Here is a 17565-nt window from a genome sequence, read left to right as displayed (position 1 = left end):
GAACGACAGAGATAGCTAGCTGTTAAGAATTAGGCCTTGTCATTTTTAAGTATTTCAATCGGTAAAAGTTATGCTAGTTCTTTCTGTTGTGTTTTAACAGCGTCATTAAATAAAGTTTGTTTTGATAAAAGCTTCCGAATGGGTCAAAATGATGAGAGTACAGGAATGAGATAGAGAATCTGGTGAATTGGTGCGGCAACAATAATCTCTCCTTCAATGTCAACAAAACGAAGGAGATTGTCATCGACTTCAGGAAGCGTAAAGGAGAACATGCCCCTGTCTACATCAATGGGGATGAAGTAGAAAGGTTCGAGAGCTTCAAGTTTTTAGGTGTCCAGATCATCACCAACCTGTCCTGGTCCCCCCATGCCGACACTATAGTTAAGAAAGCCCACCAACTTTCGTAGACTAAGGAAATTTGCCATGTCAGCTATGACTCTCACCAACCTTTACAGATGCACGATAGAAAGCATTCTTTCTGGTTGTATCACAGCTTGGTATGGCTCCTGCTCTGTCCAAGACCGCAAGAAATTACAAAGGATCGTGAATGTAGCCCAGTCCGTCACGCAGACCAGCTCCCTTGGGGTGGCATGGTGGCACAGTGGTTAGCACTGCTGCCTCACAGCACCAGGGACCTGGCTTGGGTCACTGTCTGTGTGGAGTTTGCACATTCTCCCCGTGTCTGCATGGGTTTCTGCTGGGTGCTCCGGTTTCCTCCCACAGTCCAAAAATGTGTGGGTTAGGTGGATTGGCCATGCTCAATTATCTCTTTGTGTCCCAAGTTGTGCAGGTTAGGCGAATTAGTGGGGTAAATATGTGGTATTAGGGGGATAGGGCCTGGATAAGAGGCTCTGTCAGAGAGTCAGTGCAGACCCGATGACCAAATGGCCCCCTTCTGCACCGACTCTCCGAAACAGCATCCTACCCAGGCCCTATCCCCGTAACCCCACATACTTACCCCACTAATTCCCCTAACCTACACATCTTGGGACACCGAAGGGCAATTTAGTATGGCCAATCCACTAACCTACACATCTTTGGACTGTGGGAGGAAACTGGAGCACCCGGATGAAACCCACGCAGACACGGGGAGAACGTGCAAACTCCACACAGACAGTTACCCGAGGTTGGAATTGAACTTGGCTCCCTAACACTGTGAGGCAGCAGTGCTAACCACTGTGCTACCATGCCGCCCTTGACCTAGAGTGGAAACAACCTTAAATACTGCAAGCAAGAGAACCTTCCAGAAAGTAACAGTAGGGATTCTATGATTCTATTCTAGATCACTAGTCTATCGCCAGAGGCTTATAGCTTGAGGGCGCCAATCCGTATCAATTGTGACTAACCAGGATTCTCTCCCACTCTTACAGCCTGTCATTGTCACGTTGGGAAGGATTTGACATCAATCTGTTTGACCGCGTTACGAATACATCTTCCTTGGTCATTAAGTCCTGGGGTGGGGCTCGAACCCACAGCTTCTGGCTCAGAGGCAGGGACGCAGGCGCCCACAAGACCTCCTGACCTGAAACCTTGGGTGGGATTTTCCAGCCCATCCCCTCCCCGCTGTGTGGTATCCAGCAGCGTAGGCGGCTTGCCATTGGCCAGTGGGGGTAGCTTCCAGTCCTGTCGATGTCAACACCACGGGAGGAGGGGGGTTTGCCATCAGCGGGACTGGAAGATCCCGCTGGCGGGGAGGACTCTCTCTGGCATTTACTCTTGGGATTACGAGGAAGAAAAAAATATGTTTAACTGGTGTTCAGTGAAATATTGATATGCTGCATTGCTTCAGAAGTTAAAGGACAAACCTTTTTAAACACGATGGGGTCATCTTCCCACACTGGGTTCACCGCATTGTTTTGTGAAGTCTTCGTTTTGAAAGCCTTTCGTCTCGTATCCACTGGGAGGCCAAACATGTCAATCTCCACGTAAGTCCCAACTTTCTTATCGGAAAGAAACTGACCAGAGAGTACCTGGAGGAAACAACTAAACGATATCTTGATGGAGATACCTCAAGTAAAGCTAGAAATGGCCATTGTTCACGGAATCTCATTATTTTATCTACCTCAGTTCACATAAAAACTGCAACCACAAGAATCGGAGAGACGTGCTCAGAACGATGCATCGCCACTTGGTGTCAGAGTTTTAAAAAATTTGTTCGTGGGACATGGGCGTCGCTGGCTGGCCAATTGACAATGATTTCATGGTCATCAGTGGATTCTTAATTCCATATTTTTTTAAATTGAATTCAAATTTCACCATCTACCGTGGTGGGATTCGAACACAGGTCCCCAGAGCATTGACTGAACTCCTGGATTAATAGTCTAGTGATAATACCACTAGGCCATCTACAGCAATTGACCCTAGTGTCAGGGGAATTCGCAGGGTAAATGTGTGGGGTTACGGGAATAGGGCCTGGGTGGGATGTTGTTGGTACAGCATTGATGGGCCCAATGGCCTTCTTCTGTACTGTAGGGATTCTATGATATTACAAATAAAGGTTATAGGCCTGTCTAAGTGGACCATTCAGTGACCATTCCTCCTCCTGATTAACAGCTCACCCTGCTAAACGCTTTAATCAGTCTAGCGATAATACCACTAGGCCATCGCCTCCCCACCTTTCAGGCTGAGAAGCCATCATCATTTGTTTTATCGCTTTCTTAAATCGGGGTGGCACGGTGGCACAATGGTTGGCACTGCTGCCTCACGGGACCTGGGTTCAATTCCCGGCTTGAGTCACTGGCTGTGTGGAGTCTGCACATTCTCCCCGTGTCTGCGTGGGTTTCCTCCGGGTGCTCCGGTTTCCTCCCACAGTCCGAGAGACGTGCTGGTTAGGTGCATCGGCCATGCTAAATTCTCCCTCAGTGTACCCGAACAGGCGCCGGTGTGTGGCGACTGGGGGATTTTCACAGTAACTTCACTGCAGTGTTAATGTAAGCCGACTTGTGATACTAATAAGTCAACTTTTTAACTTTAAATCAGTGATGGGCAAAAGAAAATGATTTGCACTAATTAGGCACCGGGTATTGGGCACCTTAAAATGCCTTACTGCCAATGCGGCATGAATAAAATGTTGTCAATGTTTCACTGAGGAAAATGCAGTCACCAATTTGAGCACAGCAGGATTCCATAAAAAATCAAGGTGATAAATGACCACATCATCTATTCCAATTCCGTTGAAAAGAAAGTTAAAGTGCTTCATCCCACACTCATCAGGACAAACACAAGAATGCCAAATTTCAAACAAACTCACAATAAGCTATACTGCAGGAGTAAAGACTGCTGATTACCGACACTAACAGCCAATTTAAGATCATCAGTCGAGCTTGTAATGTATAGAAAAATGCTGGAAAGTCTCAGCAGGCTTGACAGCGTCTATGGAGAGAGAATAGAGCCAATGTTTCGAGTCTAGATGACCATTCATGAGTGCTCTGACCGAGGGTCATCTAGACTCGAAACGTTGGCTCTATTCTCTCTCATGATGTGGAGATGCCGGCGTTGGACTGGGGTAAACACAGTAAGAGTTTTAACAACACCAGGTTAAAGTCCAACAGGTTTATTTGGTAGCAAATGCCATTCGCTTTCAGAGCGCTGCTCCTTCGTCAGATGGAGTGGAAATCTGCTCTCAAACAGGGCACAGAGACACAAAATCAGGTTACAGAATACTGATTAGAATGCGAATCAATTGCATTCTAATCAGTATTCTGTAACTTGATTTTGTGTCTCTGTGCCCTGTTTGAGAGCACATTTCCACTCCATCTGACGAAGGAGCAGCACTCCGAAAGCTAATGGCATTTGCTACCAAATAAACCTGTTGGACTTTAACCTGGTGTTGTTAAAACTCTTACTCTATTCTCTCTCCACAGATGTTGTCAGATCTGCTGAGACTTTCCAGCATTTTTCTGTTTTTGTTTCAGATCCCAGCATCCGCAGTAATTTGCATTTCTTGAGCTTGTAATGTGGCTCATTTAGAATCATAAGCCAGAATTTTACCGGCACGCCCGCCCACACTCCGGGGGCAGGTGAGGCTCGGAGAATGGCATTCTCCTTTGGCCTCGGGCGGGATCGTATGAACCTCGGGCAGGAAGTGCCGGTAAAATACCACCCGTAGAATCCCTACAGTGCAGAAAGAGGCCGTTTGGCCCATCCAGCCTGCGCTGACAACAATCTCACCCAGGCCTTATCCTGTTAATCCCCCTGACTCTAAGGAGCAATTTAAAATGGCCAATCAACCTAACCCGCACATCTTTGGACTGTGGGAGGAAACCGGAGCACCCGGAGGAAACCCACGCAGACACGGGGAGAATGTGCAAACTCCACACAGACAGTCACCCAAGACCAGAATTGAGGCAGACACGCTGGGATCGTTTAAGACTTATCTAGATAGCCACATGAACAGACTAGGAATAGGGGGATACAAAAGAATGGTCTCGTGGGCACATGAGTGGCACAGGCTTGGAGGGCCGAAGGGCCTGTTCCTGTGCTGTATTGTTCTTTGTTCTTTAAACCTGGGTCTCTGACTCTGTGAGGCAGTAGTGCTAACCACTATCACCGTGTACTATTTGTGATGGCACTATGGAATTTTATTACAAGCACAGGTTCAAACAGGCCTTTCTCAGCGGACCATTCATTCATTCCCTGCATACAAAAGGAATATGTTCAAGCTTTGAGCCTTCTTTGAATTATCTTGGAGCTCGGGGAGTCAATAGTGTCCCGTTGTTTTCTCCATGGCAACATCTCAGCCAATCAGAGACAACTTGCCAACAAATCAGCACTCTTTTCTCATACAGAATGAATTGTTGTTATTGTTTGAAATTTTACATTCTTGTGTTTGTCCTAACTGGAGCAAGACAAAAAGCTTCAGCAACATGTCTCTCTTTTCAGTTTTAGACTATTTAAGTGCTTTGCGTTGAGGAATAAATATTGTATCCTGATGGGCATTCATAATAACCCCAGCAAAGCCCAACGGTTCAAAATGCTAATTCTCTATCAGGCTAAGGACTGTGGGAGCGGCAAAGAACAGGATGTGCAGCCATGGAACAAGCACGGGAATTGATTGGACAGTGGCTGTTGCTATGCCTTGAACAGACAGTGAATGAACACAGACCCATGTGTGTCGTATTGCTGAGCGAATTACGACCCCCTGACAGAGGCACGACTCTCAGTATTTCTGACCAAATAGACAGTGGATGATTAGTGCCTGTTTGGCGCTCAGCTGAATCTCCGTTCACCAGAAACAGCCGGAAGATTCTGGCCCATGCTTTAAGTTGGTAATTAAGCACTGGGGAAGGGTCAGGGAATCAATGCAAGAATATGTAAACTATTTCATTCTGGGATTCTGTGAGGAACTGGAAGAGTCTGCGGCCGGTACTTTATAGTCTCGTTCGGGCGAGGCTCGTAAAATCCTGCCCGAGACCAACGGAGAATTCCGTTCTGTGAGCCGCGTCCGCCTCCATTCCGGGGTGGGCGAGGCGGTAAAATTCCGGCCTGTGACTTTATTTTACCATCTTGGAAAATAACTTGTTTTTCAGGTACAGACTAGTTTTGGAAACCTTCACCGGGAATCGGAGCGGGGCAGACAATGGGAAGGTCCGTTGACCTCGGGCGGGAGTTTCCGGTCTGGGGTCGAGCGAGGCCATAAAATCTCGCCCCTTGTTGTTCCTTAGCAATTATTGGAATTAACACTGTAACCATTCTATTGCCCACTTTTCAGTTCGTCAAAAGTCAATTGTCTCCCCACAGTGTCCTAAAGACATCTTTTAAACTCAGCATCAGGGGTTAACATTTCGTACCTTCACTGAAAGGGTGTTGGCCACTATTCCATCGACGGTGGTCTCGGTGAAGGGGTCAAAGTGTTTGTCGGTCCGTCTCATAAACTCTGGTTTCAGACGAAAGCCACTTTTCCCATTATGCTCGAACATCCCCATGTTCAGCTGCATGGCCAGGTCTGAGTCACCATTCAAAAGCAAAAACAAAGGACATTTATCACTTATCACATTTCCGACTTCATCCTATTGGTGTAAACAGCATATCAAGTGTTAACGTTGCCATCTCGCAGCACCAGGGTTCGATTCCCGGCTTGGGTCACTGTCTGTGCGGAGTCTGCACGTTCTCCCCGTGTCTGCGTGGGTTTCCTCCGGGTGTTCCAGTTTCCTCCCACAGTCCGAAAGACGTGCTGGTTAGGTGCATTGGCCACGCTAAATTCTCCCTCAGTGTATCCAAACAGGCATCGGAGTGTGTCGACTAGGGGATTTTCACAGTAACTTCATTGCAGTGTTAATGTAAGCCTACTTGTGACATTAATAAATAAACTTTAAAATTCAGCTCCGGACTTTCACCATAACTGTGGGAGTTGGGATCTGTCAGCATTTTGTTATGATAATAAAAGCTAGTGATGACTGGCACCATGGTTTTGCTTTTAGATTCTCCCTCCTCTCTGAGGTTCATAGGTGAATTTCTCTAAGTGGAGCAGAGAACAACAATGCCTTCGAAGTGTGTGCGAATGTATGTTCGTATTTGGGGGCAGGCGTGATGCAGATTTAAGATTACAATCAGCCACAATAATGGCAGCACTGTGGCACAGTGGGTTAGTACTGCAGCCTCACAGCATCAGGGATCCGCGTTTGATTCTGGCCCTGGATAACTGTCTGTGTGGAGTTTGCACCTTCTCCCCATGTCTGCGTGGGTTTTCTTTGGGTGCTCCGGTTTCCTCCCACACTCCAAAGATGTGCGTGTTAGGTGGATTGGCCATGCTAAATTGCCCCTTAGTGTCAGGGCATTAGTAGGGTAAATATGTGAGGTTTGGGCCTGGGCGGGATTGTAGTCGGTGCGGACTCGATGGGCCGAATGGGCTCCTTCTGCACTGTAGGTTTTCTATGATTTGTATTGAATGGTAGACCAGGCGTGAGGGGCTGAATGGCCCACTCCTGCTCCTTGTTTGTGTGACATCTGGCACCATCATCACTCCACACACACACACAGTGCTTTTTATATCCGTGCCACTGAGTATAATCAGGAGTGGACACACACTCGTCTATCTTTTTAATCTCTTCTTGGTCTGGCATCCCTTAAGGTTAACATTATTGAGATTAATTAACTCAGCGTAAGGCAGCTTTGGTACTCTGGAATGTGCTGCCTGAAAGGTGGGGAGGGACACGGAAGCAGATTCCATAACAACACTCAAAACACAATGTGGGCAAATACTTGACGGGGGACAATGTGGGGGGGGGGGGCAGTGAGGAGGGAGCAGGGGGTGTGGGGATAATCAGAGATCTCTTTCAAGGAGCCATGGAATGGCCTACTCTTGCTTCTCATAGAATCTCTACAATACAGCAGGAGGCCATTTGGCCCCTCGAGTCTGCACCGACCACATCCCACCAAGTCTGTATTCCCATAACCCTCATTTACTCTGTTAATCCCTCTGACACTAGGGTCAATTTAACATGGCCAATCAACCTAACCCGCACATCTTTGGACTGTGGGAGGAAATCAGAGCATCCAGAGGAAACCCATGCAGACATTGGAGAACATGCAGACTCCGCACAGACAATGACCCAAGGCTGGAATTGAACCCGTGTCCCTGGCACTGTGAGGCAGCAGTGCTAACCACTGTGCCACCGTACCACCCTCTAATTTCTAATTTCTATGTTTCTATGATTACTTGCAGGATGCTTCGAGTGGCCTTCCTCTGTGCTGTATGATACTGTGAGTTTCTCGGCTGACTATTTTGATAGGCTGTGTTGGATATTTGACGTAAACAAAACGTCTTGGTTTCACCTTTTATTTTACTTGACTGCGAAGGAGCTTGTATTTGGAATGTGTTTCATAGATAAAATATGACCACCCTCTCATTTTCCATAAGGGTCTACTGGTTTGTCCCAGCCAGGGTGCACAGTGGCACAGTGGTTAGCACTGCTGCCTCACAGCGCCAGGGACCCGGGTTCGATTCCCGGCTTGATCACTGTCTGTGCCGAGTCTGCACATTCTCCCCGTATCTGCGTGGGTTTCCTCCGGGTGCTCCGGTTTCCTCCCACAGCCCAAAGATGTGCGGGTTAGGTGGATTGGCCATGCTAAATTGCCCCCTCGTGTCAGGGGGATTAGTGGGATAAATATGTGGGATTACAGGGATAAGGCCTGGATGGGACGTGCTGGTTAGGTGCATTGTCCATGCTAAATTCTCCCTCAGTGCACCCGAACAGGCACCGGAGTGTGGCCACTAGGGGATTTTCACAGTAACTTCACTGCAATTTTAATTTAAACTGATTTGTGACACTAATAAATAAACTTTAAACAGGTTTTTCAATTAAAGTCATGGTTGATCAGCTTCTGATAACTTTGGAGCTATTTAAATGTGTGGGTTTGATTTGATAGCTTGATGTTTCAACATTAATGCTAGTGGCTCTACCCCTAACAATGCCAAATTAATGCACTCGGCTCCAGCGACTTAAATTTAATTCCCCTTTACTAGTGGGTGGCACAGTGGTTAGCACTGTTGCCTCACAGTGCCAAGGACCTGGGTTTGATTCCCGGCTTGGGTCAGTCTCTGTGCGGAGTCTGCACGCTCTCCCCGTGTCTGCGTGGGTTTCCTCCGGGTGCCCCAGTTTCCTCCCACAGCCCAAAAATGTGCGGGTTAGGTGGATTGGCCAGGCTAAATTACCCCCTCGTGTCAGGGGGATTAGCGGGATAAATACGTGGGATTACGGGGATAAGGCCTGGGTGGGATTGTGGTCGGTGCAGACTCGATGGGCCAAATGGCCTCCTTCTGCACTGTAGGGATTGGATGATTCTAGTCTGAAAGGTTTAGAGGGTCATTGAATGAGTATTCAGGCGTGGAGCAGTACCACGTCCCACTTTTCCGACATGCCTGTGTTGCGGACAATAATCATCATAGAAACCATAGAAACCCTACAGTGCAGAAGGAGGCCATTCGGCCCATCGAGTCTGCACCGACCACAAATCCACCCAGATCCTACCCCCACATATTTACCCGCTAATCCCTCTAACCTACGCATCTTAGGATTCTAAGGGGCAATTTTTAACCTGGCCAATCAACCTAACCCGCACATCTTTGGGAAGTGTCCCCATTCCCGTCAGCTGATCTTGGAAAGGCCTGGGGGCGAGAATATCCAGTTGCACCTATCCCGAGAAGAAAAGTTCCCACCCAAGGTCAATCGACCTTTAAATGGTCTGCCAAATTTTCCATCTCTCCCACTACACTTCCTACGGTGATTGGGACCGGACAGTTTACCCCCTGATTGGGTTCATTTTGGCAAAACTGAACCTCCTGAACAGGACTACAGAAGAACTGGAGAAATAGGAGCAAGAGCGGACCATGTGGGTCCTTGAGTCAAAACCATCATCCAATAGAATTGTGATCAACCTTCTACCTCACCTCCACTTTTCTCTAAATTAATTCATGGGACATGGGTGTCGCTGGCTGGGCCAGCATTTATTGCCCATCCCTAGTTACCCTTGGAGGACAGTTGAGAGACAACCACATTGCTATGTCTCTGGAGTCACATATAGGCCTGACCAGGTAAGGACGGCAGTTTTACTTCCCCAGCAGACATTAATGAATCAGATGGGTTCTTCTGACAATCGACAATGGTTTCATGGTCATCAGTAAACTCTTAATTCCAGATTTCTTTTGTAATTGAATTCAAATTCCACCATCTGTCGTGGTGGGATTCGAACCCGGGTCCCCAGAACATTAACTGAGTTTCTGGATTAATAGTCTAGTGATAATACCACTTGGCCATCGCCTCCCCAGTGTGGATGTCGCTGGCAGGGCCAGCATTTATTGCCCGACCCTAATTGCCCTTGAACCAAGTGGCTTGCCAGGCCATTTCAAAAGGCAGTTAAGAATCACCCATGTTGTTGTGGATCTGGAGTCACGTGTGGACCAAACCGTGTAAGGATGGCAGATTTCCTTCCCTAAAAGACCGCCTTGTCCCCTTATCTATTACCTCCCGTAGTGCTCATTAGGGGAGGCGATGGCCTCATGGTATTATCACTAGATTATTAATCCAGCAACTCAGCTAATGTTCTGGGTTCAAATCCCACCACGGCAGGTGGTGGAATTTGAATTCAATAAAAAAAATCTGGAATTAAGAATCTACTTATGGCCGTGAATTGATTGTCGGGAAAAACCCATCTGATTCACTAACGTCCTTTAGGGAAGGAAATCTGCTGTCCTTACCTGGTCTGGCCTACATGTGACTCCAGAGCCACAGCAATGTGGTTGACTCTCAACTGCCTTGGGGCAACTAGAGATGGGCAATAAATGCTGGCCAGCCAGTGGCGCCCAGGTGCCAGGAATGAATTTTAAAAATCTTGGTCTTGAATATGCTCAATGACCGAGCATCCAAAGCTCTCTGGGGTAGGGAATTCCAAATGTACACAAACCCTTTTGAATGAAGAAACTTCTCTTCATCCCCATCCAAAATGGCTGACCCCTTAACCTGAGATTATGACCCCTGGGTCTTGACTTTCCAACCAAGGGTAACAGCCTCACAATGTCAACCCGGCCAATCACTTCAAAATTGCAACACTCACCTAATGTCTGGAAGTTAAGAGCTACCAAGTGACATCCAGCGTTCCAGAACAGCTGAGGCATGTAGTTTGAGGAATCCACTCGCGTTCCCTTTGGGTAAATACGACTCAGCTGCCTCTTATTGTATCTGTCGGAGAGTTTGCTAAGGAAAGGTGCACAGAAAATGAAGGGCTCACACGTTTTCCAAACTGATCCGTCATAAATCCGACAAAAGACAATCACAGTGGAAAGAACCAGAGGGGATATGAGACCCTTTCGTCACAGAGGAACAGGAGGAGGCCAATCTGTACCTTAACCCCATCCACCTGTCTAGGCTTCGTATCTCACATTACCCCTGTCCAGCGAAAGAGCTATCAAGCTGAGAGTTGTTCATTGAGCTAGCACCGACTGCTTTTTGTCGGGCCGATTTCCATAATTCTCCCAACCGTTGTGTGAGGAAATATTTTCCAACTTCTCTCCAGAACTGCCTGGCAATTATCACCAGCGGTATGCTCCGTACACAAGGCTGATCCTCTTATTTACCCCCTTAATTCCCAAAAGTTAAAATTTCCCAAAAGAACTCACAAACTGAAAGGTCTTTTTGATTAGCGCTGCAAGCTACGTGTAAATATATCACAGAAACCCTACAGTGCAGAAGGAGGCCATTCGGCCCATCGAGTCTGCACCGACCACAATCCCACCCAGGCCCTACCCCCACATATTATACCCGCTAATCCCTCTAACCTACGCATCTCAGGACTCTAAGGGGCAATTTTTAACCTGGCCAATCAACCTAACCCGCACATCTTTGGACTGTGGGAGGAAACCGGAGCACCCGGAGGAAACCCACGCAGACACGAGGAGAATGTGCAAACTCCACACAGACAGTGACCCAAGCCGGGAATCGAACCCAGGCCCCTGGAGCTGTGAAGCAGCAGTGCTAACCACTGTGCTACCATGCCGCCCTATTTGAATAAACTGCCCAATAATATGTATCGGACCCTCACCTTACTGAATTACTCTAATTCAAAATATTGTTTAAACATTTGAGTAAATTAAAAAATAACAATTCGAATCACTCTGGCTTCTTCCGACTGTTGGTGTCTGTTAAGGTACAGCCCCATCTTGTGGTCACCGTCTGAATGAAGAGCGTTTCGATATGCTGGGGAAAAAAATTCTCATTCGAACAGGATAAAGTCTGAGTTACTGGTCACAGAAGCATCGTCTGAACACCAGACTGATTCCAGGGATGAAGGATTTGTCTTATGAAAAGAGATTGAGCAGTTCAGGTCCGTATTTGCTGGAGTTTAGGAGAATGAGAGGGGACTGAATTGAGGTAGATAAGATGTTCAAGGGGATTGATCGGGTAGATGTGGAGTGGGATGTTTCCCCTCGTTGGACATTCTAGAACGAGAATCATAGAATCACTACAGTGCAGAAGGAGGCCATTCGGCCCATCGAGTCTGCACCGATCACAATCCCACACAGGCCCTATCCCCATAACCCCATACATTTACCCCAGCTAGTCCCCTGACACTAAGGGGCAATTTATCATGGAATGCACCTAACCCACACATCTTTGGACTGTGGGAGGAAACCGGAGCATCCGGAGGAAACCCACGCAGACCCGGGAAGAATGTGCAAACTCCACACAGACAGTGACCCGAGGCCGGGAATCGAATCCAAGTCCCTGGCGCTGTTAGGCAGCAGTGCTAACCACTATGCCAACGTGCCACCCAAGACATAGTTTTAGGCTAAGGGATGGCAGAATTAAAACAGAAATCAGCAGGAATTAATTATTCAAAAGGAGATATATCTGTGGAATTCTCTACCCCACAGTGCTGTGGACACTGGAACATTGAGCAAATTTAAGGAGGAGATAGAGAGGTTTTTAATTAGTAGTGGGATGGAGGGTTATGAGGAGCGGGCAGGAAAGTGGAGATGAGGCTGAGATGAGATCAACCATGATCATACTGAATGGTGGAGCAAGGGGTGGAATTGCCCACTCCTGCTCCTAGTTCTAACGATTCACTGAAGTGATTGCTAAAATTCAAAATACCTTTTTGAAATCAAGCTGCCAGAGGTAGTAGTAGAGGCGGGTACAATTTTGTCTTTTAAAAAGCATTTAGACAGTTGCATGAGTGAGATGGCTATCGAGAGATAGGGGCCAAACGTGGGCAACTGGGACTAGCTTTGTGGTTGAAAGAAAGGGTGGCATAGACAAGTTGGGTCGAATTTCCATTCTGTAAACCGCTATGACTCTATAACTATGACCCTATGACAAACTGGTGTTCGCCAATCCTTCCAAGTATTACACCACTCTTTGTTAATTGAGGCTGATGGGAGTAATGTGGAAAGGTGGGATTGAGGTGGCATGGTGGCACAGTGGTTAGAACTGTTGCCTCACAGCGCCAGGGGCTTGGGCTTGATTCTCGGCTTGGGTCAATGTCTATGTGGAATTTGCACATTCTCCCCGTGTCTGCGTGGGTTTCCTCCGGGTGCTCCAGTTTCCTCCCACAGTCCAAAGATGTGCAGGTTAGGTAGATTGGCCATGCTAAATTGCCCCTTTAGTGTCAGGGGGACTAGCTAGGGTAAATGCATGGGGTTATGGGGATAGGGCCTGGGTGGGATTGTGGTCGGTGTAGACTCGATGGGCCGAATGGCCTCCTTCTGCACTGTATGATTCTATGTCCATGAGGTGGAAGTTCAGCCGTGACCTTGTTGAATGGTTCATACTTGCCATTTTCTTCAACGACAGAATAAAATACATCATTCGTGTCAAGCTGACTGCCAATATTGAAATGAAAAGCCTTGATAAAGATGTGTTGAGTGAACATGAAGTTGGCACGCCAGCCTGAAGATTCGTCACCTGCCTATTTTAGAAAGTCGCCATTTTAAATATTTTGTTTTGCATCATGGTATCACCCAGCACGGACTCTCTCTCTATGAAAGTAAAGCGTACTGAATTCTTTTCAGCCAACAGCGATGGGAGGTTTGGTAATCACTCATTGAAAGGATACTCCACGAACTCCACTGGGGATTTAGTCAGCTGCTCCAGAGCCTTTGTCTCCACGAACGATGACATTTCGAAACTCTTGTTATTCTCTGCAAGGAAAGCCAAATAGCCAATAACCCACAGAATTCTCAGCATCACCAATGGTCATCTTTAGATTTTCAGACACTTGACTCATACAGCTTGGTGCCAACACTGAAACGATATTAAGATTTATTTTGCAGTTCTTGGCATGAGGGTGTCCTTTGGAGCGAGTTACAAAGATCTAATCTAATATGGTGGCACTATGGTTAGCCCTGCTGCCTCACAGCGCCAGGGACCCGGGTTCAATTCCAGCTTTGGGTGACTGTCTGTGTGGAATCTGCACCTTCTCCCCATGTGTTTCCTCCGGGTGCTCCGGTTTCCTCCCACACTCCAAAGATGTGTCGGTTAGGTAGGTTGGCCATGCTAAATTGCCCCTTAGTGTCCCAAGATGTGTAGATTAGATGGATTAGCCATGCTAAATTGCCCCTTAGTGTCCCAAGATGTGTAGATTAGATCGATTAGCCATGCTAAATTGCTCCTTAGTGTCTAAAGATATGCAGGTTAGGTGGATTGACCACACTAAATTGCCTGCTAGTGTCCAAAGATGTGCAGGTTAGGTAGACTGGCCATGCTAAATTACCCCTTAGTGTCCAAGGATGTGTAAGTTAGATGAATTGGCCATGCTAAATTGTCCCTTAGTGTCCCAAGGTGCGTAGGTTAGATGGATTTGCCATGCTAAATGTGTGGGGTTGCGGGGATGGGCTGTGGGAAAGGGACTGGGTAAAGTACTCTGTTAGAGAATCGGTGCAGACTCAATGGGCTGAATGGCCTCCTACTGCACTGTAGGGATTCAAAGATTTTATATGTACTAAAGACATTTGGTTTATTTTCAAGGTGAGTGTGGACGTATACTTCTCCCACTCTCCACGGAAAACATTCCTCTTTGCTGCATCATTTGCAGCATTTTCCATTTTGGAATTGATCATCAATTGGGCTTTGGTGATGAATGTTTTTCCCTCATATTTCAAACCTTTTTCCTCCTGGTCGTTGGTGATAATTTACTATTCAGAGTACATGGTGCAGTTAATTTTCATGATCAAACTGAAATGTCAAATACCAAATAGGAACTTCAACCAGATCACATGAAACCATGGAAACATTCCAGTCAGGGCTGTAGGCAACACATTTAGAATTGTAAATCTTCTTTCCAATGTTATTTTACCCAGCCGGTCCCCGTATTTATAAAGGCACTGCTGCCTCACACCACCAGGGGCCCGGCTTGGGTCACTGTCTGTGCGGAGTTTGCACGTTCTCCCCGTGTCTGCGTGGGTTTCCTCCAGGTGCTTCAGTTTCCTCCCACAATCCAAAAGACAGGGGCGGCATGGGTGGCACAGTGGTTAGCACTGCTGCTTCACAGTGCCAGGGACCCGGGCTCGATTGCTGGCTTTGGTCACTGCCTGTGTGGAGTTTGCACATTCTCCCCTTGTCTGCGTGGGTTTCCTCCGGTTTCCTCACACATTCTGAAAGACGTGCTGGTTAGGGTGCATTCACCTGAACAGGCGCCCGATTGTGCTGACTAGGGGAATTTCACAGTAACTTCATTGCAGTGTTAATGTAAGCCTTACTTGTGACTAAAAAATAAACTTAAACTTGAACATGCTGGTCAGGTAAATTCTCCCTCAGTGTACCCGAACAGGTGCCGGAGTGTGGCGACTAGGGGATTTTCATAATCACTTCATTGCCCACTTGTGACACTAATAAATAAAGTTTAAAAACTTTAGATATCAACAGCAGAGCAGTGGGTGCTGAGCTCTGCCCACAGGCCACAGTGAAACTGTGACTAGATCGCAGGGTAAAAAGGGCTTACCTTGGCGGTTTCAGCCTCATTGTTCCACAGGAGCAGGCTGATGGCAAGAGAGTTTGTTTCTGCATTTGATTTATTTATTTATTTGTCAGTGATTTTTGTGTTAAAAATTGGAGGTTTTTTCCAAAACCAGAAGTAGGCCCAGGAGAAGCCTGGGGAGGTTTTTGGAGGGTTTAAAAGCAGGCCGCACTTTTGAGCGGGCAGCGTCGGGAGCGGGCAGTGGAGTGAGCAGGGAGCAGAGTGTGAGCTGTAAGGGCTTTGGCTCACAGGGCTTCGGCGGAGGCGAGGAAGGTTGTTGTTTTTCTTCTGTTCCCCCCCTTTTTGTTTGACCTTCCAAAAATTAAAAAGGACATGGCAGGTATGAGTGGGAGGCCAGTATACTGCATTCGGTGTGAGATGTGGGAGTTCCTGGAGACGACTTGCCTCCCGGAAGTCCATTTCTGTGCCAGGTGCATGGAACTGCAACTCCTGAGGGATCGTGTAAGGGAGCTGGAGCTGCGGCTCGATGACCTCAGTTTAGTTAGGGAACATGAGAGATTAACAGAAGTTATAGTCAGATAGTGACACCAGGGTCTCGGAAGGAAGACACGTGGGTCACAGTTAGGAGGGGTAATAGTCAGAAGGGTGATGTGCCAGAAAGTACCCCAGTGGCAGTCTCCCATAAGAGAAAGGGATGGGCAGCAGATGGGATAAGGGAAGGGAGTGAGCAGTCTATGGAGGGATCCCCTGTGGTTGTCCCCCTCCAAAATAGGTATATTGTTTTGGATTCTGTGGATGGGGATGACCCTCCAGGGGTAAGCCACGAGGACCAGATCAATTGCATGGAGACAGGCTCAGGGGTCCGGAAGGGAAAGAAGGGGTTTAGAAGAGCGGTAGTGGTGGGGGACGCAATGGTTAGAGGCACGGACAGGCGGTTCTGTGGGAGCGAATGAGAATCCGGGATGGTAGTCTGCCTCCCTGATGCCGGGGTACTGGATGTCTCCGAGAGGGTAGGAAGCATATTAAAAAAGGAAGGTAGTCAAACTGACGTAATTATACACATTGGTGAAAATGATGTAGGTGGGAAGAGCAGGGGGTCATACGAGAGCAATTCAGGGAGATGGGTGCTAGGCTAAAAAGTAAGGCCTCCAGGGTAGCAATCTCTGGACTGCTCCCGGTGTCTAGTGCAAGTGAGGCTGGGAACAGGGAGATTCTACAGTTGAACGCATGGCTTAAGGACTGGTGCAAGAGGGTCATAGATAACTGGGAAGTCTTCAAGTCAGGATGGTAACTGTACAGAAAGGATGGGTTACACCTTAACTGAAAGGGAGCAAATATCCTGGCTGGGAGTTTTGCTAGAGTGTTTTGGCAGGGTTTAAACTAGTGTGGCAGGGGGGTGGCGGACAAAACAGTAGGTCAGTAAGTACTGAGGCTGGGGTTGAGCTGGGGGCCAGGGCAAGGCTAGCTAAGAAGAGGAGCGCTCTGGAGGAGGATGACCTGAGTGGGCCTGGAGGTCTGGAATGCATCTGCTTCAATGCGAGGAGCGTAATGGGTAAGACAGACGAACTTAGGGCCTTAATGCTTACGCGGAATTTGGATGTGGTTGCGGTGATGGAGACTTGGTTAAAAGAAGGGCAGGACTGGCAGCTGAATATTCCGGGGTATAAGTGTTTCAGGCGAGACAGAGGAGGGGCTAAAAAAGGTGGGGGAGTAGCGATATGAGTTAGGGAGCATATTACCGCGGTGCAGAGGGTAGACAACCTAGAGGGGTCATGTACTGAGTCACAGTGGATGGAACTCAGAAACAGGAAGGGTGCAGTCACTATGCTGGGGGTGTACTACAGACCACCCAACAGCCCACGGGAAGTGGAGGAAAGGATATGTCAGGAGATTCTGGATCGGTGCGGAAAAAATGGGGTTGTTGTAGTGGGGGACTTTAATTTCCCTGGTATAGACTGGAAAGTGCTTAGAGCTGGGGTTCCGGACGGGGAGGAATTTGTAAAATGCATACTGGAAGGTTCTTTGGAACAGTATGTAGATAGCCCGACTAGAGAGGGGGCTATACTGGACCTTGTTCTGGGAAATGAGCCTGGTCAGGTTGTCAAAGTTTCGGTAGGGGAACATGTGGCAAATAGTGACCACAACTCTGTTAACTTT

The 17565-nt window shown here is 47.6% G+C and overlaps 1 protein-coding gene across 1 annotated transcript in view; it reads right to left on the bottom strand.

Annotated features, from left to right (window-relative positions):
• The window catches only part of plcb1 (phospholipase C beta 1), a 751388-nt gene that overhangs the window by 98957 nt on the left and 634866 nt on the right, over positions 1-17565 (bottom strand). The window contains exons 18-21 of the mRNA XM_078230364.1: positions 13549-13633; positions 10552-10676; positions 5790-5944; positions 1806-1970 (exon numbers count right to left, since the gene is read on the bottom strand). Of these exons, the coding sequence (XP_078086490.1) occupies positions 1806-1970; positions 5790-5944; positions 10552-10676; positions 13549-13633 (530 nt within the window). The remainder of the gene's footprint in view (positions 1-1805; positions 1971-5789; positions 5945-10551; positions 10677-13548; positions 13634-17565) is intronic.

This window comes from Mustelus asterias, chromosome 15 (assembly GCF_964213995.1).
Source record: "Mustelus asterias chromosome 15, sMusAst1.hap1.1, whole genome shotgun sequence".
In the NCBI taxonomy this organism is placed as follows: Eukaryota; Metazoa; Chordata; class Chondrichthyes; order Carcharhiniformes; family Triakidae; genus Mustelus; species Mustelus asterias.
This window is presented reverse-complemented; position numbering and strand designations above follow the sequence as displayed.